At 36.5% G+C, this 25,331-nt stretch overlaps 1 protein-coding gene across 6 annotated transcripts in view; it reads right to left on the bottom strand.

The window, feature by feature from the left end:
• Positions 1-388: 388 nt before the first annotated feature.
• ZNF624 (zinc finger protein 624) overlaps positions 389-25,331 on the bottom strand; it is a 46,953-nt gene continuing 22,010 nt past the window's right edge. For 4 of the 6 annotated variants that reach the window (XM_064583721.1, XM_064583722.1, XM_064583719.1 and 1 more), the window contains 3 exons: positions 16,257-16,383; positions 15,435-15,530; positions 389-4,336 (listed from right to left, as the gene is read on the bottom strand). In XM_064583721.1, coding sequence (XP_064439791.1) covers positions 2,121-4,336; positions 15,435-15,530; positions 16,257-16,383 — 2,439 coding nt within the window. In that variant the 3' untranslated portion in view covers positions 389-2,120. The remainder of the gene's footprint in view (positions 4,337-15,434; positions 15,531-16,256; positions 16,384-25,331) is intronic. The other 2 variants (XM_064583723.1, XM_064583724.1) reach the window with 2 other exon arrangements.

Here is a 25,331-nt window from a genome sequence, read left to right as displayed (position 1 = left end):
GAAGAATATCACTTACATCAAATTCCCATATGTCAAAATTCTTTCACCAGGAAGAGCCTTATGCTTTTTAAGGTCTCACCTGATTAGGTCAGGCCCACTCAGGGTAATTTCTTTATTTTTGAGTCAACTGATTTGGGACCTTAATTACATTTGCAAAATCCTTTCACAAAATCACCTAGATTGGTGTTTAACTGAATAACTGGGAACTGCTTGTATATGAGGGGGTGGGCATCTGGGGACCATTTTAAAATTCTGCCTAACACACCATGAAAACATTTACCAAAACAAAATTGTTTTCACTATATTAATATCAGAAAAAGTAGAATTTATATAAAAAAAATTACTAAAGGTAGAGAAGGATATATAATACAAGGGTCAACTCAACAAGAAGATATAACAATGCTAAGTTTATATGTACTGAATAATACAACTTCAAAAAATAAAGTCAAACATTGACAGAAATAAGAGATGAGTCCACAATCATAGAGATCTGAAGACAACATTCTTTTTTTTTTTAGAGAGTCCACAATCATAGAGATCTGAAGACAACATCCTTTCATTCATGGTTCTCAAAAGTTCACACAAATACAGTTTTACATTGAGTTTTAAGCCATACATGCTGCATTTAAATTAAAAAAAAATTCCAGTCCTTTCCCCCATTTATCTCCCTACTTTTCTCCCTCCCTTCAAGCTAACCAATAATAACAGCCTGGTATATATTCTTCTGGTATATATACTTGTTTCCATGCTCAACACATACACATATACATAAATGGGTATAATCATTAACAAAAATAAAATCCTGTACACATAAAGCTCTGTAATAAAGCAATTAGTTATTAAAATTTGTGGAAATACCTTGAGATAAACTAATGTAGAAATAACTAATTTTAAAAATTACTCTCATGCTGTTCCATAGAATGGTTATATCACAATTCCCCCATCAATGGGCATTCACTTTGTCTCCATTTGGTTTTCTACTTTGTCTCTACAAACGATACTTCGATGGAACTCCTTATTTGTATTTTTATGCATTGATGATGTTATTTCTGTGGGGACAGATTCCCAAACTGAGACTGCTAGGTCAAAGTATTTTTATTTTAAAATTTTATTTAAAAACTTTTAAATATATATTGCTGAATTGCTGGTGGAAATATAAGTTGATATAACCTTTTTGTAAAAGTAGATGGTTCCCCAAAACCCACTAGCAAAAGATCTCTTAATTTTTGCCAGCTCCACGAAGTGGAAGTGACATCTCATTGGTTGTCTTAATTTGCATTTCCCTGAGTACTCCTTAGGTTCATAACATTTTCAGAGATTAATGGCCATTTACTCTTCTATGACTGGCCATCTAGTCCAGACGGATTAAAGACTTTAATGTAAACAAATTTAGGAGACTATTGTATAACCTACGGATTAAGGAAACCCTTTTAACTAAAAGAGTAAATTAACAATCTAAAAGGAAAATGTATAAATATCTTACTATGAAAAATTAAAATGTTAAACTCTTTTACTATATAAAAAAGCATAAAGACAATCACTAGATTAAAAAAATTTGCAACACACATGAAAAAGGATTAATATTTCAAATATATAAAGAGCACCTCCAGATTGATGAGAAAGACAAACCAATAGAAAAATAGGCAAAAAATACATAGGCAATTCATTGAAGATGATTTGTTAAGTGAATAAAGTATGAAATCTGGATGAATACTTTCATTTGTCCATTATTTTTCTCTATTGTGAATTTTCTTAGAACTTCTAAGATTTAATATAACTGTATGCTTTACCACATTCTTATGTTTCTAAAGTATCTCTCTCTTTTTAAAAGATTTTCTTTATTTGAGAGAGAGCAAGAGCAGGGGGAGGGGCAGAGGGAGAAGCAGACTCCCCATTGAGCAGGGAGCCCGATGTGGGGCTTGAACCCAGGACACTGGAATCATGACCTGAGCTGAAGGTAGATGCTTAACCGACTGAGCCACCCAGGCGCCCCCTCTAAAGTATCTCTTAAGTGTGTATTTTCTGGTGAACTGCTCCTGGAAGTTTCCCCACATTCATAAAAGACACAGTTTATGATTCTTCTTGTGGAGTTGGCATCTGGATGAATGATTTATTAATCTTTATATTAGCTGAATTTCTCTTTGATGTATTCTTTGATGAACAGTAAGGCTTGAGCTACTCCTAAAGGCTTTTCCACACTCATTACATTTATAGGGTTTTTCTCCAGTATGCATCCTCAGATGTACAGTAAAGTCTGAGTTGGTTCTGAAGGCTTTCCCACATTCTTCACATTTATAGGGCCTTTCCCCAGTATGAATTCTCTGATGTAGAGTTAGCTGCGATAGGGTGATACAACCTTTTCCACATTCCTTGCATGTATAGGGTTTTTCTCCAGTATGTGTTCTCCAATGCACTGTTAGGTATGAACCCCTCCTAAAGGCTTTTCCACAGACATCACATTTATAGGGTTTCTCTCCACTGTGGATTTTCTGATGTTCTGTGACATGTACCATCTGGCTAAATGCTTTCCCACAGTCATTACACTTAAATGGTTTCTCTCCCGTATGCGTTCTCTGATGGGTATTAAAGCCTGAGTTACTTGTGAAAACCTTCCCACACTCATTACATTTATAGGGTTTTTCTCCAGTATGCCTTCTTTGATGTACAGTAAGTTGTGATGTATTAGTGAAAGCTTTCTCACATTCATTACACTTATATGGTTTTTCTCCAGTATGTGTCCTTTGATGTACAATAAGGTATGACTTAGTCCTGAAAGATTTTTCACAATCATAGCATTTATAAGGTTTCACTCCAGTGTGAATTTTCTGATGCTCTTTGAGATTTACCATTTTGGTAAATGCCCTCTCACATTCATTACATTTATATGGTTTCTCTCCAGTATGAATCCTCTGATGTACAGTTAAGTGTGATTTTATTCTGAAAGATTCCCCACATTCATTACATAGATAAGGTTTCTCTTCAGTATGAATTCGCTGATGTATAATTAGGGATGAAGAACGCATGAAGGCCTTTCCACACTCATTACATTTATAAGGTTTCTCTCCTGTATGCATTCTGTGGTGTACAGTAAGGCATGAATAATTAATGAATGCTTTCCCACACTCATTACATTTATAAGGTTTTTCTCCTGTATGAATTCTTTGATGTTCTGTGAAATTTGCTATACGATTGAATGCTTTCCCACATTCATTACATTCATAGGGTTTTTCCCCAGTATGAGTTCTTATATGTACAATAAGGCTTGAATTACTTCTGTAGGCTTTCCCACATTCATTACATCTAAAGGGTTTCTCTCCAGTATGAATTCTCTGATGGACATTAAAAATTGTGGTATTCTTGAAAGATTTCCCACATTCATTGCATTTATATGGTTTCTCTTCAGTATGGGTCTTCTGATGTACACTAAGATATGACTTATTCCTAAAGGCTTTCCCACAATCATTACATTTGTAGGGCTTCTCTCCATTGTGAGTTTCCTGATGTCTTGCAAGTTTTGATTTATCACTGAAAGCTTTCCCACATTCACTACATTTATAGGGTTTCTCTCCGGTTTGAATTCTCTGGTGTTGATTAAGGCGAGCACACTGGCTAAAAGATTTTCCACAGACATTGCATTGATAAGGTTTCTCCTTCGTATGAATTCTCTGATGTACCATAAGTGATGAAGAAGCAATGAAGGCCTTTCCACATTCATTACATTTATAGGGTTTTTCTCCAGTGTGAATTTTTTTATGTTGACTGAGATATGAAGGCTGGCTGAACATTTTCCCACATTCATTACATTCATAAGGTTTTTCTTTAGTGTGAGTTCTCTGATGTTGAATGAGTAGTGACCTATAACGAAAGGACTTTTCACATGTACTACATTTATAGGGCTTTTCTTTATTATTGTATTTTTTCCCTAACATAAGTTCTGAAGTAGGCCTTATGGCTTTGCTGCCTTCTGTATCCTTGCAAATTTTCTTCCCCATATGTGTATCTGTAATAAAATCTAAATTCTCAGTGAAATTTTCACGTATTTGGCATTTGCTGTGGGGTTCTTCTCTTATGACTCCTGCTTCAGGAAAAAGAATAGATCCAAATCTAAAGCCTCTTTGACCAGAGGGAATTTTCTTGTGAGTAACTATTTTTTGGTTCAAATGATTTTCCTGACTATTTTGCAATCTCAATATCCTTTCATTCCATTTCCATAATCCTCCCATTCTGGAGTTCCATAGACCATTCTCTGTGAGTTTATCTATTATGGTCTCTTGTGATACATCTTCAGAAATATCCGCAGTTGATACATTCTTGGTTGCATGTTTGGTCTCCAACTCTGGGGGAAAAAAAGAAATAAATCAAATCAAATCAAATGACTCCCATTTCCTAAGCTAGGAAGATCTCAGTAAACAGGATAATAAAAGGGAAACCTCAGCTGATAATGAATACGAAGTTTTAACTGCTTGCAAATTGGCCTTGTTTTCTAAGAAGAAAGAGGTAGGTTTGAGGGAGGCTGGTTGAACCAAGAACCAAAGTAGTAAACTCAGTTTTTCCCCTACTAAAAAAATTCATTTATGGTAACCTCCTAGAATCTAAGGATCTCAAATACTTCTTTTCTCATTCCCTTTACAGTGAACTTTTTTTTCCCCCAGATCATTCTTCAAAAGTTGTGACTACTTTCTTGCTTCCCATTTACTCTACAACCAGGCATTTGTTTGCTCCCAACCATACATTCTATTTGTCCTCCTTCTTTGCTTGCTAGCTTTTTGTATGAGGCCTTTCTCAAATGAGGGCATTTGTTCCCAACCATACTTTCTTTTTGTTCTCATTCTTTGCTTGCTGGCTTTTTGTATGAGGGCTTTCTCAAATTTCCTAGGGTAGTTTCTTCAAGTCTTTGTATGTACTTTTTAATCAGATGTTTATGGAAAAAAAACACTATGATTTTTCAGAAAGTAGTTGAACAGCAAATTAGTCAAAATTAATATTTATAGTTATTAATGTTTTGAATAGTAATAATAATCATCAAGGGTAGTTTTGCAACCTTTTTATGTCTTAAGAACATTCCTGAAAGTCTGTAAAAAAAATCAGATCAAAACTACTTACACCTTGAATTTTAAAGTCATGAAATATTCCACTATCCACAAAAGGTTTTGATCCAATTTATTTTATTTATTTTTAAAAATATTTTATTTATTTATTTGACAGAGAGAGGCACAGCAAGAGAGGGAATGCAAGCAGAGGGGATGGGAGAGAGCGAAGCAGGCTTCCCGCCAAGCAGTGAGCCTGATGCGGGGCTTGATCCCAGGACCCCGGGATCATGACCTGAGCCGAAGGCAGACGCTTAACGACTGAGCCACCCAGGTGCCCCCATCCAATTTTTTTTTTATTCTTATGTTAATCCCCATACATTACATCACCAATTTGTTTTTAAACATTTAGAAATAATTGCCTGGGGGCGCCTGGGTGGCTCAGTTGGTTAAGCGACTGCCTTCGGCTCAGGTCATGATCCTGGAGTCCCGGGATCGAGTCCCGCATCGGGCTCCCTGCTCGGCAGGGAGTCTGCTTCTCCCTCTCCCGCTCCCCGCTCTTGTGCTCTTTCTCTCTCTCACTCTCTCTCTCAAATAAATAAATAAAATCTTAAAAAAAAAAAAAAGGAAAAAGAAATAATTGCCTGAAAGTTAATTAGAAATTTAAAAGAAGTATAAAAATGCAGGGGCGCCTGGTGGCTCAGTTAAGCATCTGCCTTTGGCTCAGGTCATGATCCCAGGGTCCTGGGATCGAGCCCCACATCTGGCTCCCTGCTCCGTGGGGAGCCTGCTTCACCCTCTCCCTCTGCCTCTCCTCCTGCTTGTGTGTGCACGCTCTATCTCTGTCAAATAAATAAAAAATCTTAAAAAAAAAAAAACAAGTATAAAAGTGTGGAGCGCCTGACTGGCTCAGTCAGTTGAACATCTGACTCTTGATCTCAGCTTGGGTTTTGATCTCAGGGTTGTGAGTTCAAACCTCATTTTGGACTCCACTTGGAGCCTACTTGAAAAAAAAAAAAAGTGTTTTAAAAAGTAAAATATTGGGGTGCCTGGCTGGCAGAGTCAGTTAAGTGTCCAGCTCTTAGTTTCAGCTCAGGTTGTGATCTCAGAGTTGTGAGATTGAGCCCCTAGTTGGGCTCTGTGCTGTGTGGAGTTTGCTTGAGATTCTCTCTCCCTCTCCCACTCCCGCTTGTGTTTGGTCTCAAATAAATAAATAAATCTTAAAAAAAAAAAAAGTAAAATATTGGGGAACCTGGGTGGCTCAGTCAGTGAGCATCTGACTCCTGGGTTTTGGCTCAGGTCATGATCTCATGGGTCATAAGATCGAGCCCTCCATTGGACTCCACACTCAGTGGAGGGTTTGCTTGAGGATTCTCTCCCTCTGCCTCTCCCCCTACCTGTGCATGCATGCATGCTCACTCTCTCTCAAATAAATTTTTTTTGAAAAGAGTAAAATATCAAATTGTATATACAAGCAAGTTTTAAGACCACCACCCCACAGTGTAATCTTTTTAAAAAAGACCAAGATTTGAGGGTCGCCTGGCTGGCACAGTTGGTAGACCATGCAACTCTTGATCTGAGGGTTGTAAGTTCGAGCCTCACGTTTGGTGTAGAGATTACTTAAAAATAAAACCTTAAAAAAAAAAGGACAAAGATTTGGATTCAGGGACACCAAAGAGGGCACCCCTAGAACCCAGTTCACTTAAATGTTAAATTGAATTAAGGTAACTGGGGATGGTTACGGCCTTTATCCTAGCAGCCCACCAAGGCAAATAATTCTCTATGGAAAAAGATTACACAATCCAGAACCTCAAATTCTCATAACAATGCTTGACAATGAAAACTAATAGGCATACAAGAAGACAAAAGACTCATTAGAAAAAAGTCAAGAGAGGGGCATGTGGGTGGTGCAGTTGGTGAGTGTCCACTCTTGGTTTCAGCTCAGGTCATGATCTCAGGGTCGCGAGACTGAGCCCTGTGTTGGGCTCCATGCTGAGCCCACAGTCTGCTTAAGTTTCTCTCTTCCTCCTCCAATGCCCCCACCCCGCTCTCTTTCTCTCTCAAATAAATAAATCTTAAAAAAAAGAGAGAGGGAAAAAAAAAATTCAAGAGAAAAAACAGATAATAGAAACAGATCTAAAAGGTATCCAGACAGTTGAGGTCTTAAAATAATGCTGATTAGTACATTCAAGAAAATAAGACAAGACCAATAATTTCACCAAATAATTGGAAAGTATAAAATAAGAATCAAATGCCAATTCTAGAACTGGAAAATAAGAACTCAAAGACTAAAAGCACAGTAGATATGACACATGAGAGTGTTAAAATGGAAATTAAGTCAGTAGAAAATATGCATATTGAAGTACAGAATGATGAAAAACTTGAAAAAATTATTTTAAAAAACATTACAGAGACATATAGGATAGAGTGAAAAGGTCTATTACAGAAAAGGTCTATCACACTCTATCTAAGAGTCCCAGAAGACTAGAAAGAGAAGTGAGTCAGAATGAGATGAAATCAAGTTCAAAGACATTAACACCAAAACATTTTCCAAAACAGATAAAAAATATCAAGCCACAGATATTAGAAGCCAAATTAATCCCAAGTAGGAAAAATACAAAGGAAATATAAAATAAACTGAAAGACAGATTTCTGTCAAGGTGAAACAATCAGTCACAGGTTGCAAACTACAGCCAAATCTGTTCCACTACATATTTTTGTATGGCCAGTGAGATAAGAATATATAGTTTTATTTTATTTTATTATTTTTTAAAGATTTTATTTATTTATTTGAGAGAGAGAGAATGAGAGACAGAGAGCACGAGAGGGAAGAGGGTCAGAGGGAGAAGCAGACTCCCTGCCGAGCAGGGAGCCCGATGTGGGACTCGATCCCGGGACTCCAGGATCATGACCTGAGCCGAAGGCAGTCACTTAACCAACTGAGCCACCCAGGCGCCCAAGAATATATAGTTTTAAATGGTTGAAAAATATATTATAAGGATAATATACTGTAACACATTAAAATCATATGAATTTCAAATTTCAGTGTCCATAAATAAGGTTTTAGTGGAAATTTAACCACATTCTTTGGTTAATATTTTGTCTTTGGATGCTTTTGTGCTTACAATTGCTAAATGGAGTGGTTGCAACAGAGCTATTATGTTTCCACAATGCCTAAAATATCTACTGTCTTACCTTTTACAGAAAAGGTTTACTGACTCCTGAATTAAACAGACGGTTGACTTGTCAACAGATTTGATGTAAGACAGAAAACAAGGAATGATATTTTCACAATGCTGAAAGAATGTGATGCCAACCTAGAAGTCTAAACTTACCAAAAATATTATCCAAAAAGAAGATTAAAAATATTTTTAGATAAAAAGAAAAATGGAGGGAATAGGATACTGGCAGGTGTGAATAAAATTAAATATTAGAGAGTATTCTTTAAGCAGAATAAAAATAACCCTAGGTAGAAGCTTAGAAATGAAGAAAAAATGAAGAGATATAGATAAATCTATAAAATCTATAAAAAATATAGATAAATCTAAATGAATACTGACTGCACAGAACATAGTCTTATGAGATTTGACATATAAATACAATTAAAATACATAATTTCAACAACATATAAATTAGGTTAAATAAGTTGTTCTAAGATACTTGTGTTGTGTGGGAAGAGAGAAAATCTAAGACTGCTGAATCAATGATGCATGCTTTAATCTCAAAGTTAACCATTAAGCCAATAATTTTAGAAATTTATAATTATCAAGTTATTAGAGGGGGAAACAAAAATAAGAGATAATAAATCTAAAGGCATGAATGGGGAAAAGAGAATATAGAACAGGCAAGATACTTTCACAGTTAGATGACAGATTTAAACACTATGCAATTGTATTATGTAAATATGAACTAAATACTCCAAAAGATACAGAGTGTCCCTCAGGTTATTTAGAAGTAATTCCAGGGGCGCCTGGGTGGCTCAGTCGGTTAAGCGACTGCCTTTGGCTCAGGTCACGATCCTGGAGTCCCAGGATCGAGTCCCACGTCGGGCTCCCTGCTCGGCAGGGAGTCTGCTTCTCCCTCTGGCCCTCCCCCCTCTCATGTGCTCTCGCTCATTCTCTCTCTCAAATAAATAAATAAAATCTTTAAAAAAAAAAAAAAGAAGTAATTCTGTACCATCTGGGTTGCAAACAAAATCTGGTTAAGATAAAAATCTAACAATTGGTTAAAACAAAAATCCAACAATATGCTACTTAGAAACAAAATACAAGGATATATAAAAGATAACAGAATTAAAATGAGATACTATATAAACAATAACCAAAAGAAAGATGCTATATTGATATTAGTACAAGGCAAAAACCATTGAGGAGATAAAGAAGACACTTCAGAAGAATAAAAGGTCCAATTTAACAGAAAGGTGTAACAGTTATAACTTTGTATTTACCTAATAATACAGCCTCAAAATACATAAAGAAAAAATTAAAGTAACTAAAATAAGAAACAGACAAATCTACAGTCTTACTGGGAAACATTAAAAAAATCTTTCTTAATAACTCACAGAATAAGCTGACAATCAATAAATGCTTAGATTTTAGCAAAACAAAAAACTTGATATATCTGGGGTGTCTGGGTGGCTCAGTCAGCTAAGCCTCTGACTCTTGGTTTTGGTTCAGGTCATGATCTCAGGGTCGTGAGACTGAGCCCTGCACTGGGCTCTGCACTTGATGCAGAGTCTGTTTGAGATTCTTTCTCCCTCTCGCCCCCCTCTGCTCCTCCCCCTGGTTTGTGTGCTCTCTCTCAAATAAATAAAATCTTAAAACAAAAACTTGATATATCTAAAACTGCACTCAATACCTATAGGCTACACATTTTCCAAGTGCACACAAAATGTTTTCAAAATTGTCCATGTGGTGAAGCAAATTTTAAGAAATTTGTAAAGACTGAAATCATACACAGCATCTCTGACCACAGGAAAAATTAAGGTAGCAAGATTACTAGAAAATCCCCAGATGGTACAAAATTAAGAAAAATATTTCTAAATAACCTGAGGGACAAAGACATCACAACGGAAATTACCAAATGCTTTGAACTCAATAATTATGCAGTTGCTACATAAAAAAAGGGTGTAATGTAGGGTTTCTTTTGTTTGTTGTTGTTAAAAATTTTTTGGTCTTTTATGGGGTGTGATGAAGTCTAGATAGCCTTAAATAAGTTATAAAAAAAGTATGGCTGAAAATCAATGATATAAATATCCAACTCAGGAAGTTAAAAAAGATCAGCAAATTAAATGTTAAAAAGGTTAAAAACAACAAAATAAAGAGAAGAAAGTAATGATATAGAAATCAAACATACAAAAAAGATTCTTTAAAAGCCAAATAAGATTGATAAATCCTAGGCAAGACTGATAAGCTAAAAGAGAGAAAAAAAAAAAGTCAATGTTAGGAATGAAAAGGGAGACATCAAAAAGAAGAAAGAAAGAAAGAAAGAAAGAAAGAAAGAAAGAAAGAAAGAAAGAAAGAAAGAAAGAAAGAAAGAAAAGAAAGAAAGAAAGAAAGAAAGAAAGAAAGAAAGAAAGAAAGAAAGAAAGAAAGAAAAGAAAAGAGAGACATCACCTCAGATACATACAGACATTTAAAAGAGAGGGTAATATGCCAATAAATTTAAATTTTAGATAAAATGGATCAATTGCCAGATAAACACAATTTACTAAACTGAAACAAGAAGAAATAAGAAATATTAATAGTCCTATAACTACAGAAGGAATAGAAACTATAAACACTTTCCATAATAAAAGCATCAGGCCAACATGGCTTCCCCAATGAAATCTATGTATCTTAAAATATGTATCTTTCCTGGGCGCCTAGGTGGCTCAGTCGTTAAGCGTCTGCCTTCGGCTCAGGTCATGATCCCAGGGTCCTGGGATCGAGCCCCGCATCCGGCTCCCTGCTCAGCGGGAAGCCCTGCTTCTCCCTCACCCACTCCCCCTGCTTGTGTTCCCTCTCTCGCTGTCTTGCTCTCTCTGTTGAAAAAATAAATAAAATCTTAAAAAAAATATGTATCTTTCCCTCTCTCACAACTCTTTCTTCACCTTACTATAAGCTGATGGCCTTGCTTCATATTTTACTTTCAGTTCAAAAGCTATTATAATAGAATGTCTTGATCTTCCCATTACTGGTTGACCTATATTATCTGCATCCACCTTCTTCAACTTTCCTAGTATGATAGCAGAAGAGGTGGTCTCTCTGCCTATCGGTGGTAAATCCCTCCTTTTCCTTTCTTGAGTTTATTCCCTTTAACCTTCTCATACAGTTTAGTTTTAGTTCTTCACTGATCCTATCTTGGTCTTGCAACGTTAATTTCGCCCTCTCCATTATGGCATCATTGTTATCAGCATGCAAATATGCCATAAAAACTCCCATCTCAAATATAAAACAAAAGATTTTTGTTCTTTATTCCATATTTTCCTGTAGCTATTGCTCCATTTCTCTTTCCCTCTTCATGGTGGGGAGGGGGGAGTCTTCTCTAAAGAGTCATCTAAAACTATCTCTAATGTCTACTTTTCATTCATCCTTTCAAAAATATATATTTTCAACATTCAATGTTAATGAAAAGGACTGAAGATGACAGAAACAAATGGAAAGATATTCCATGCTTATGGGTTGGAAAAACTAATATTGTTAAAATATCCATACTACTCAAAGCAATCTACAGATTCAATGTAATTCCTATCAAAATACCAACAACATATTTCATAGAATTAGAACAAATAATCCTAAAATTTGCATGGAACCACAGAAGACCCCAAATAGCCAAAGCAATCTTAAAAAGAAGAACAGAGGCGCCTGGGTGGCTCAGTCAGTTAAGCATCCGACTCTTGATTTTGGCTCAGGTCATGATCTCCACCCCCTTTCCAAAAAAAAAAAAAAAGGGGAGAGAGAGAAGAACAAAGCTGGGGTTTCACAATCTCAGATTTCATGACATTACAATGTGGCAGTAATCAAAACAGTATAGTGCTGGCACAAAACCAGACACAGATCAATGGAATAGAACAGAATAGAGAATTGAGAAATAAACCCATGTTTATATGGTCAATTAATTTATAACAAAGGAGGCAAGAATACACAATGGGGAAAAGACCGTGTCTTCAACAAACAGTGCTGGGAAAACTGGACAGCTACGTGCAAAAGAATGAAACTGGACCACTTTCTTACATCATGCAGAAAAATAAACTCAAAATGGATTTAACACCTAAATGTAAAAGCTGAAACCATAAAATTCCTAGAAGAGAACATACACAGTGATTTCTTTGACATTGGGCATAGAAACATTTTTCTAGATACATCTCCTCAGGCAAGGAAATCAAAGGTAAAATTAAACTATTAAATACACCAAACTAGGGCACCTGGGTGGCTCAGCTGGGTAAGCGACTGCCTTCGGCTCAGGTCATGATCCTGGAGTCCCGGGATCGAGTCCCGCATCGGGCTCCCTGCTCAGTGGGAAGCCTGCTTCTCCCTCTGACCCTCCCCCCTCTCATGTGCTCTCTCTCTCTCTCATTCTGTCTCAAATAAATAAATAAAATCTTAAAAAAAAAATACACCAAACTAAAAAACTTTTTGCATAGTGAAGGAAATCACCAACAAAACAAAAAGACAACCTACTGAATGGGAGAAGATAACTGCAAGTGATACATCTGATAAGGGCTTAATATCCAAAATATACAAAAAACTTAAACAACTCAACACCGAAAAAACAAATAATCCAATTGAAAATGGGCAGAAGACACGAAAAGACATTTTTCTGAAGAAATACAGAATGGCTGATGGAGACATGGTAAGATGCTCACTACTCATCAGGAAAATGCAAATTAAGACCACAATGAGATACCACCTCACACCTGTCAGAAAGGCTGAAATAAAAAACACACACACACAAAAATGTTGGTGAGGATGTGAAGAAAAAGGAACCCTCACATTCACTGTTGGGTGTGTAAATTGGTGCAGCCACTGTGGAAAACAGTATGGAGGTTCCTCAAAAAATTAAAACAGAATTATCATAAGATCCAGTATTCCACTACTGGGTATTTACCCAAATAAAACAAAAACACTGATTTGAAAAGATATATATACCCCTATGTTTATTGCAGCATTATTTACAATAGCCAAGATATGGAAGCCACCCAAGTGTCCACTGACAGATGAATGGATAAAGGACATGTGGTATGGATATATAATGGAATATTACTTGGCCACAATAAAGAATGAAATCTTACCATTTGCAACAACATGGATGGACCTAGAGGGTATTATGCTAAGTGAAATAAGTCCGTCAGAGTGTAATGTAGGAAACAAAACAAATGAACAACGAAGAAAAGAGATTAACCACCCCCCGCCTCCAGACTCTTAAATACAGAGAACAAACTGGTGGTCACCAGAGGGGAGGTGGGGGGGGGGATGGGTGAAATAGGTGAAGGGGATTAAGGAGCACACATCTTTTTTTTTTTTTTAGGTTTTTTTTTTTAATTTAATTTAATTTTATTATGTTATGTTAGTCACCATACATCATTAGTTTTTGATGTGGTGATCCACGATCCATTGTTTTCATATAACACCCAGTGCTCCATGCAGTACGTGCCCTCCTTAATACCCATTACCAGGCTAACTCATCCCCCCATCCACCTCCCCTCTAAAACCCTGTTTGTTTCTCAGAGTCCATAGTCTCTCATGGCTCATCTCTCCCTCCGATTTCCCCCCCTTCATTTTTCCCTTCCTTCTCCTAATGTCCTCCATGCTATTCCTTATGTTCCACAAATAAGTGAAACCATATGATAATTGACTTTCTCTGCTTGACTTATTTCACTTAGCATAATCTCCTCCAGTCCCATCCATGTTGATGTAAAAGTTGGGTATTCATCCTTTCTGATGGCTGAGTAATATTCCATTCTATATATGGACCACATCTTCTTTATCCATTCATCTGTTGAAGGGCATCTCGAGGAGCACACTTATCTTGATGAACGCTGAGTGATGAATAGAATTATTGAATCATTATATTGTACATCTGAAACTCATATAAAACTATGTTAATTATACTTGAATTAAAAATCTATAATATTGATACATGAAAAGAATATATGTAAAACATATTGAGTTACGGATAGCATCATGATAACATTCTCAAGTGAACTAGAATCTATTTCTTTAATTCCATCTCCACTATCAGTTTAACGAAAGTTATTATCTTTGCCTAGACTATTGTAGTAACCTCATTATCTGGTTTAATGCCCTCAAGTTCAATTTCCACACACAGAGTTATTTCCTAAAAATCCTTGATTAAAATCTGTCAATGCCTTCACACTCACTTTGATTAAATCCAGATAGTTACCATCACCTACAAAGCTCTGAGTAGGCAGACTGTTGTCTAACTCTGATACCAGTCTCCTGCTCACTGAGGCTTCAGTCATAGCAGCCTCCTTTTCATTTCTAGAACATATTTCATTCTTTTCTGTGTCTGGTCCTTTGCCTGGAATGCTTCTCCTTTCCTCTTCCCTTGGCTGGTTGCTTCTGAATCTTCAGGGCTCAGCTTTAATGTCCCCCTCTCAGAAGCCTTCCCTGACCATACTCTCTGAAGGAGGCACCTTTATCTCCATCCCAGTTACTCTTTCATATCCCCCAATTGATCTCATAACTGAAGGTTGTTACAACCATTATTTAGCTTCTTTTTATTTATATACTTGTTAATTTCTCAAAAATTTAATCTTCGTGATGGCAGGGACCTGGTCCATCTTACTCATTGCTGTAGACCTAGTGCCTAACCCAGGACACAGAATACAGATGTCCGATAAACATCAGTTAAATACATAAGTAAGTACTGTATTTTGATTCTCAATTGATTCCTTGTTTGTATTTTCAATTAGCGAAGAACCTGGAGAAGAGGAGGGTTCCCCCCAAATTTCAGCAGGCTTGCAAGTGAAGAAAGTTAAATAATGAGTCAATAGGTTTGGCTTAAAAGGAACCAGTGGTGACGCTTAGGAAAGCGTTTTCAGGAAAATTAATGAAGGAAGAGATGTCAGAAAATGGTTAAACAAATGAGAAAAATGTAAAGTTAACTGGAGAGGACAGAACTGAAAGGAGTGCTTCGTGCATGTTTGAATGAAGGACTAAGTATGAAGATCATGACCTCAAGAAAGCAAAGTAAGATGGGATTGGGAATCAAAAGTAGAGAATAGAGAGAGAAGGAGAAGCAATAGGAGAGGGAAAAGGAGAGAGAGAGCAAGGGAGGGAGAGAATCTCTTCTTCTGAGATAGTTTTGAGCAAGGATACTCCCCAAAATATTTCAGATGTTCTACTCCATCCATAACCTATAAACTTGAAATAAATCCAGTCCTCCTCGTTCTTATTAACTCACCTGGATAGGGGGTTCTTGCAATTTCTCTCACTACAACCCATGGTCCTTTTCCATCCTCCAAATGAGATATCATGTCTGGTTTGGAAACTGCGAGCCCTGTTCAGAAAAAAATGAATAGGACTTGACTGTGTCTATGAGTAAGAACTATTGCCACATTCAGTCTCAGCTCTTAATCTTCAGTGCAGAGTGGCTATTAGGGGAAGTTCTAGAGATGCACTGCCCAATAGAGCTGTCAACAGCCACATGTGGCTATTTAAATTAGTTAAAACTATGTAAAATTTAAAATTCAGTTCTTCAGTTGGACTAGCCAGATTTCAAGTTCTCAGTAGCCTCAAGGGGCTAGTGCCTGCCATATTGTACAGCACAGATACAGAGCATTCCCAGCACAGCAGAACATCCTATCGTACGGTGGTGTTACAGATGATTACAAAGGAGCTCAACACCATGATCCCAGGTTTTCTGGGATAATAGAACATGGGAATAATCTGAGTTTAGAAAGAAAATGAACACATTTTTTCCTTTCTTTCTAGAGGTACTGATAACTCCCATTTATAAAAGTGATCAGAAAAAACTTTAGTTCTAAATCTGGGCTACTGTCAACAATCTCCAAGATCCCAATGAAATATGTATTCCTTACTCTACAATGGGGGGGGGCCACTTAATTAAGAGCAAGGGACAGCATGACTCCCAACAACATCCCCCTAATATGAGATCTTAATGCCTAAACTCTAACCCCAAGTTCAGTTAAGTACTTTAGAGGCTCTATATCTTCAGCAAACCTGATCAAGTGGGTAGATATGGGAACACAGAAGTTATTCTTACCCAGGGAGACAAGATTCCTATAATTCTCTAGCATCACATCCTTGTGTAGGTTCCTCTGTGAAGGGTCCATCAACCTCCACTCTTCTAATGTGAAGTCTATAGCCACATCTTTAAATGTCACGGAATCCTAAAATAAATACACTGTGATCACCCAGGGACTACACAATGAGAACTGCTGGGCAGAATAATACATATAAAACTGGAGGAATACTCCAGAAATAAGAATCACCAAATGACCCCTGAAGTCAACTAGTTCAGCCCTTAAAGGATGAGTGAATCTCTCCACTGATAAGAACTTAAAACTACAAGAGGAAGCCCATTGCATTTCCTGAGTTCTACTTGAAGCAGGATTTTCTTTTCAGACTAATTCAAATCTGGCTTTCTCTAACTTTGAAATATTGGTCTTACTATATTATCTGGAGCCAAACAGTATGGTTTCCTCCTTACCTAGAAAGTCTTAACATTTGATAACAGCTAGTAGTTTCTACCCAAATCATCCTTTCTCCCTCAAAACCCTGGCCTATCTATACTATCTGCTCTTCCTCAGTTCCAAATCTACAGAATATGACTTAATAAAAGACAGTTTAATCATTCAGATTGTAGATACAGAATATTGTAAGCTCTGTCTTTGAGCAAGAAAAGTTAGAAATCCTGGGGACTCTGGAGAACTTCTTTGGTCAGGATATGAATTATATATGTGCTTATGTAAAAAAATGTAAGAATGAGCCATAACATTTTTTTAGTGGTTACCTGTTAGAGGAAGGAGGAAATAGAGAGAGTGGAGAGGACTGAAATTAGAAGCTAGACTCTTTTGATGATCCTGGAGTCCCGGGATCGAGTCCCGCATCGGGCTCCCTGCTCGGCAGGGAGCCTGCTTCTCCCTCTGACTCTCCCCCCTCTCATGTGCTCTCTCTCTCTCATTCTCTCTGTCTCAAATAAATAAATAAAATCTTAAAAAAAAAAAAAAAAAGAATACAGAAAAGGGCGCCTGGGTGGCTCAGTTGGTTAAGCGACTGCCTTCGGCTCAGGTCATGATCCTGGAGTCGCAGGACCGAGTCCCGCATCGGGCTCCCTGCTCGGCGGGGGGTCTGCTTCTGCCTCTGACCCTCCCCCCTCTCATGTGCTCTCTGTCTCCTCTCATCCTCTCTCTCAAATAAATAAATAAAATCTTTAAAAAAAAAAAAAGAAGCTAGACTCTTTTGAATATTTCTCGTTCTGTAGATTTTACTTTTGAACCATGTAAATGTATTAGGAGGAAAATTAAAATGTAAAAAAGTCATCCCTAAAAATTAAGAGAAAAATGAAACCAGTTTGAAGCACAGACATCCATCAAAGATGAAATATTTTAAGTGACTTTAAAGCATAACAATTTTCTGTATATCCTTCGTGAAATATACCCCAAGAAGAAAAAGAATGGCAAAAAACAAAAGCTGTGTTTTCAATAAATAATCAAACTGTTGGTGGTAGTGATGAAAATGCTATTTTGTAACTGCTGTGTGTGTAGTTGTTTGATAAAGCAAATTAGTGGCAAATTACTGATGCCCCTGAGAACAAATAAACTTGCCATGACAGAAAGAAGATATAAATGTAATATTGATGAGATTATGCAATAACTCCATAGATCCAAATTTGAATTGGGAGTATCAGTATAAACTCACGAATTATTTTAGTTTTAAGGAAAAAATAAAATATATTTCCTAGCTTCATCCACAGAAAAGCCCTAAAAATAAAAACAATAACTAATGAGGTAACATTATGCAAGCTACACTGTGGCTTTTAAGTATTACTTTTCACTAAAAGGAACCAAGGCCTGGAACATTCTGTGACACCAAAAGGCAGGACAGCTATCAAAGATTACTAAGATCATATCTAGGACACAGGAGACAACTTGAAGAGGCTCCCACTAGTTAATAATAATGGGACAATTTGAACAACAGTGAGGATAATAAATACAATGGGTTTCAAAAACACACATTTAAATTCATGATTTCATAATACTACTCTAAAAATATTCATTGATTATTTTTGGAGGATGCCTGGAAACTGGTAAATAAATAGAAAGAATTAACCGTTTGTCCTTTTCCTATGGAAAATATATATAGCTTGTATAGTAATCAAGTGTGATCACACAGTTGATGAGGAGAGATTTCTCTTTATGGAAGGATTCCAGTTAATACATGATAAGGAACAAAAAAAATTAGAACATCATCATTTTGCAACCTCTAATGAATTAAAGGGTCATCAGTGGCTGTTAATATACCAAAGAGGCCTCAACAAGGCATTATGTGCCTTCTGGTAGTATACACGGGATATATGAGATACTGTTGCCAAAAACATTTCGGAAAGCATCAAATCAGAATCTGATTAAGCCTCTAGATCTAAAGAACGATATACTGGAAATACAGGGAAAAGAGAAACATCTTAAATAACCCTTATTTAACATTCAATAAAATCCATGTTGTATGAAATTCGAAATTAGTACTGTCCAGTAGAAGTATATTGCAAGTCACGTATGTAATTTAAGGTTTTCTAGTAGCCCCATTAAAAATAAAAGGAAACAAGTGAAATTATTTTTAATATTATTTAGCCCAATATATTTGCAATATTATAATCTCAACATGCAATCAATGTAAAAATTATTAATGAGACACTCTCTTTTGTATGAAGTCTTTGAGGTATGACGTGCATTTTAAATTTACAGGGCATCTCGGTTTGGACTAGTTACGTTTCAGGTGCTCAACAGCTACCTGTGGCTAGTGGCTACTCTCCTGGGCAACACAGCTAGAAAGTACAAATAACATGGGTTTCTTCAATGAATTATTACAAGGAGGAAAAAAAGACGGAGGGGGAAAACTCTAGCCTAAAAGTAACCTAGGAGACAACAGTAACCAATCATAACACATAAATCAACTAGGGAAACAAATACCAAGCCAACATTTGATGATATTAAGGCTTTCTGCTGATTTTTAGCTGAAACCATGGTAATATACTTAACATTAAAAAACATGTTATAGATATGTAACAAGATATTTTTTTTAATTAAAATATTTTATTTATTTATTAGAGAGAGAGAGTGAGCACAAGAGGGGTAGGGTCAGAGGGAGAAGCAGACTCCCTCTGACTCAATTCCAGGACTCCGGGATCATGACCTGAGCCGAAGGCAGTCACTTAACCAACTGAGCCACCCAGGCACCCTGATATGTAACAAGATATTTGTAAGTGAAATTATATGTCTTGTATATGCTTCAAAATAATTAATGAGAGAGGGTAAGATTACAAATGAAATATGATTATCCAGGGGCTGATGCTTGTTGAACATAGGCATCAGGTACAAAGGGATTCATGAAACCACTCTCTCTTCCTTTGCATACATACAGTGCATAATATTTGTCAGGTGCTGATCTAAGGCCTTGTTATGTAATGACTGAATCCTCACAGTAAGGAAGGTGCTAATAAGAAAAGTGAGGCATGAAAAGGTTCCATGTCTTGCCCAAATTCTCAGAAAAGGTAAAGTCTAGATTCAAATTCAGGCATTTTGACTCCAGAATTCAAACTTATACTCACTAACTCTATGATCTAATAAGCTAAAAATCCCGATTAGCTGATCAGTCAGACCAAGGTCTCAAGTTAGATTATATTTGGCTAAGATTTGCTCTATATCAGAAGAAACAGATTTCTACTGGGGTGTTTTCCTGCCATACAGATATGTATACTTGTCAACTATTTAAACTTCTGTATTTATTTGTACCTGAAAGTCCATGAAGCAAACTTTTCATTCTGCTAATAATAAAATATGGCTAACATGGGAGATAATGACAGTATATAAACTTTATTGTTAATCATGTCACATGTCACTCAAATTATAATGAACTTACTGGGTTTTATTTTCTTTCCCCACCAAGAGCGAAACCCCAGGAAAAACGTAAGAAGGCCCTCAGCTCTCAGGTCTCACCTTTGGCTTACCTTGAGGGTCTGTGCAAGCAAGAGTTGTAAACTGCCTACTTAAGACTACTAAGAGAAGGTATGCCCACCACACACAAAAACCTTTTGGCAAATGCTAGAAAACTTGCTGGCTTAAGGCATTTAAGAAAATCTGTGCCCAGTCATTAACTAATTACTATGTTGACCAAGCAGAGATTTCAGAGATTGCACATGATGAAGAATACAAACTTTACTGAATTAGTCCAGAAAAGTCACTAAACAAACAAAACAGTGCAGGAGCAGCAACAACAAACCCTGGGGAATGACGAATTGGATTTCTAGAGTTGCCGCATCATTTTATTTAAAATACGTGTTTTGCAATGGATTGTGGATCACCACATCAAAAACCAATTATGTATTGTATGGTGACTAACATAATAAAATTTAAAAAAATAAAATAAAATATGTGTTTTGAAGAAAAGTTACAAAATACACAAAGAAACAAGAAAGCATGGGCCAGGGTTAAAAAAAAAAGTCAATGGAAAGTGTCCTTAAGGAAGCCAAGAAGTTGTACTTACTAAATGAGGACATTAAATGAGTATTATAAGTATATTCAAAGACCTAAAGAAAAGCAGATCTAAAGAATTAAAGGAAATTATGAAAATGGTATCTCACTAAATAGAAATTCTGTAGTTGAAAAATACAGTAACTGAAATAAAAAAATTTGCTAGAGAGGTTTAGTGAAAGGAAACAGCAAACTGAACAGCAGTAGAGTGTGAATGTTTGTCTCCTTCTCCTTCCCCCTATTCATATGTTGAAATCATAATGCCCAATGTGATGACATTAGGAAGTGGGGCCTCTGGGAGATGCTTAAGTCATGAGGGTGGAGCAATGCCTTATAAAAATGGCTCCAGAGAGATCCCTAGCTCCTTCTGCCGTGTGAGATTACAATGAGAAATCTGTGACCCAGAAGAAAGCCTTCATCTGACCATGCTGGCCCTTATTTCAGACATCCAGTCTCCAGAACTGTGATAAATAAATTTCCACTCTTTACAAGCCACCCAGTCTATTGTATTTGTCTATAGAAGCCCAAACAGACTAAAATAAGCAGGCGCAAAAAAAAAAAAAAAAAAAAAAGAATTGGTGAACTTGAAAATAGATAAAATGACATTATCTAGACTAAGGAACAGAGCAAAAAGGAATGAAAAAAGTGAACAGAACTTCAGAGACCTATGGGACAATGAGCATACCAATATATGCATGATGGGAGTCCACGAAGGAGAGGGGGAAAAAGTGGCAGAAAAAATATTTAAATAAATAATTGCTGGGGCACTTGGTGGCTCAGTCGGTTGAGCATCTGCCTTCTGCTCAGATCATGATCCCAGAGTCCTGGGATAGAGCTCTGCATTGGATTTCCTGCTCAGTGGGGAGCCTGCTTCTCCCTCTCCCTCTGCCCCTGCCTCCCCACTCATGCTCTCTCTCTCAAATAAATAAATTAAATAAATAATTTTAAAAAATAATGGTCAAAAAACTCCCCAAATTTGATGAACATTAATCTCCACATACAAGAAGCTCAATGAACACCAAGTAGGATAAAATCAGAGACCCATGCCTACATATGTCATAGTCAAACTGATGAAAGACAAAGACAGAATCTTGAAAGAAGCAAAACACAAGGGACTCCTTATGTACAAGGGATCCTCAGGAAAGACATCAGTTGATTTCTAATCAGAAATCAATGAAGGTAGAAGGTTGTGTTATGACATATTCAGAATGCTGGAAGAAAAAAAGTCAACAAAGTATTCTACAGCCAGCAGAATTATCCTTCAAAAATGATATACAAAAAACGAGAGGGGTGCCTGGGTGGCTCAGTCATTAAGCATCTGCCTTCAGCTCAGGTCCTGGGATTGAGCCCTGCATTGGGTTCCCTGTTCCGCAGGAAGCCTGCTTCTCTCTCTCCCACTCCCCCTGCTTGTGTTCGCTCTCTCACTGTGTCTCTCTCTGTCAAATAAATAAATAAAATCTTAAAAAAAAAAAAAAAATGAGAGAATTCATTGCAAGAACATCTGGCCTACAGTAAATTCTAAACAGTATCTTCCAAGTAAAATTAAAGGACACTAGATGGTAACACAAGTCCACATAAAGAAATAATAAACACCAGTAAACATAACTCTACAAATAATAATAATAACATATTTTTGTTTTAACTTTTTCTTTTCTTATTTTCTTTTATTTTTTAAAGATTTATTTATTTATTTGAGAGAAAGCATGGGTGTGGGGGTGGGACGGGCAGAAGGAGGGAGAGAGAGAATCTCAAGCAGACTCCCCACTGGGAACATGATTTCACAACCCTGAGATCATGACCTAAGTCAAAATCAAGAGATGGCTGCTTAACCAACTGAGCCACCCAGGCGCCCCCTTTTGAATCTAATTTTAAAAGACAACTGCATAAAACAATAATCATAACACTGTGTTGATGGGCTCATAATGTATAAAAGCTATAACTTGTTTTTGATTTAAGATTTATTTATTTATTTTAGAGAGAGAGCGTGGTGGGGGAGGGGCAGAGGGAGAGAGAAACTCAAGCAGAATCCATGCTGAGCATCGAGCTCAACACTGGTCTTGATCACATGACCCTGAGATCACTACCTGAGCAGAAACCAAGAGTAAGATGCTTAATTGACCACACCACTCAGGCACCCCTAATTTTTTTTTTTAAAGATTTTTATATATAAGTAATCTCTACACACAACATGGGGCCCAAACTCAAAACCCCGAGATCATGAGTCACATGCTCTACCAACTAAGCCAGACAGGTACCCCTAAAAGGTATAATTTGTATGACAATAAGAATACACAGGAGATTGAGGGAATGGAGCTATCTATATTGGAGCAAAGATTTATACACTATTAAAGTTAAATTGGCATTAATCTGAAATACATCATTTTATGTCAAGATGTTAACTGTAATCCCCAGGGAAAGAACTAAGATTAAAAACTCAAAAAAGTACTGAAAAAGAAATAAGGGAATCAAATGAGGGATGCTAGAAAATACCTAACACAAAACAAAGCAGTAAAGGAGAAGGAAACCAAAAAAAGCCGTAAGACATAAAGAAGACAAATAGCAAAAAGGAGGACATAAATTCTACCTTATTTGTCATTAAATTAAAAGTAATAAGTTGAACACTCCAATCAAAAGGCAGAGATCAGCAGAAGGGAGTTTTCTTAAAATGATACAAATATATGGGGTCTACAGAAGACACACTTTATCTTATTTTTAAGATTTTATTTATTTGAGAGAGAGAACATAAGCAGGAGGAGGAGCAGAGGGAGAAGCAGACTCTCCACTGAGCAGGGAGCCCAATGTGGGGCTAATGACCTGAGCTGAAGGCAGACACTTAACTGACTGAGCCACCCAGGTGCCCCAGAGGACACACTTTAAATTCAAAGACACATATAGGTTGAATATAAACGGATAGAAAAAACATACTGTGTAAACAGTACACAAAAGAGAGCTAAAGCAGCAATATTAGTATCAGACAAAATAGACAAAAATAGTTCTTAGAAGCAAAGAAAGGTATTTTGTAATGATAAACTAGTTAATTTATTAGTAAGACATAAAAAATTTAAACATATATTCCCTTAAAGGAATCTCAAAATACAAGAAACAAAATTCATAGAATTGAAGAAACAGAGATAATCCAACAATAGACTTCAATGCCCCATTTTCAATAATGGATAGTACAAGGCAGAAGATCACCAAGGAAAGAGATGACTTTAACAGATATCTGTAGAACACTGAAGCACCCAATAATAGCAGAACATACATTCCCAAGTGTACATGGAATATCCTCCAAGACTGACCATATGTTAGGCCACAAAGCAAGTCTTAAAATTTTAAAAGACTGAAATCATACAAAGTATCACTTCTGATTACAATGAAATGAAACTACAAATCAACAATAAAAAAACTAGAAAATTCAAAAATATGTAAGAATTAACAGACTCTTAAAAAACTAATGAATTAAAGAAGAAATCACAAGGGAATTTAGAAAATACTTTGACACAAATGAAAATGAATCACTCTATATCAAAACTTGTGGGAGACAGTGAAAGCAGTGCTCAGTCGGAAATGTATAGCTGTGAATGCCTATATATAAAAAAAGAGAAAGATATAAAATCAGCAATGTAAATTCATACCTTATGGAACTAGGTACTGTACAGACCTGTACTCTGAAAACTAAAACAATGATGAAAGAAACTGAAGACAACACAAAGAAACAGAAAGGTATTCCATGTTCATGGGTTTTAAGAACAAACATTGTTAAAACGTCTATACTACCCAAAGCAATGTACAGATTTAAGGCAACCCCTATCAAAATACTAACAGCATTTTTAACAGAACTAGAACAAACAATCCTAAAATTTGTATGGAACCACAAAAGACCCCAAATAGCCAAAACAATCTTGAAAAAGAAAAACAAAACAAGGCATCACAATTCCAGACTTCAAGTTATGTTACAAAGCTGTAGTAACCAAAACAGTATGGTACTGGCACAAATACAGACACATAGATCAATAGAATAAAATAGAAAACCTAGAAATAAACCCATAATTATATGGTCAACTAATCTTCGACAAAAGAGGAAAGAATATACAATGGAAAAAAGACAATGTCCTCAACAAAGTGTGTTGGGAAAACTGGACAGCTACCTGCAAATGAATGAAACTGGATGACTTTCTTACACCATACAGAAAAAATAAACTCAAAATGGATTAAAGGCCTAAATGGATTAAAGACCTGAAACCATAAAAATCCTAGAAGACCCCACAGGTGGTCATTTCTCTGACATCAGCCACAGCAACATTTTTTTTTAGATATGTCTCCTGAGGCAAGAGAAATAAAAGCAAAAATAAACTACTGGGACTACATCAAAATAAAAAGCTTCTAATGAAACTGGACCACTTCCTTACACCACACACAAAAATAGACTCCAAATGGTTGAAAGACCTCAATGTGAGACAGGAGTCCATCAAAATCCTAAAGGAGAACACAGGCAACAACCTCTTTGACCTCAGCCGAAGCAACTTCTTCCTAGAAACATCGCCAAAGGCAAGGGAAGCAAGGGCAAAAATGAACTATTGGGACTTCAT

This window comes from Mirounga angustirostris, unplaced genomic scaffold (assembly GCF_029215605.1).
Source record: "Mirounga angustirostris isolate CCGP_5_RB_7025 unplaced genomic scaffold, mMirAng1.0.hap1 SCAF_17, whole genome shotgun sequence".
Classification (NCBI taxonomy): domain Eukaryota; kingdom Metazoa; phylum Chordata; class Mammalia; order Carnivora; family Phocidae; genus Mirounga; species Mirounga angustirostris.
Note: the sequence above shows the minus strand (reverse complement) of the source record. Positions and strands in the feature narration are given on the sequence as shown.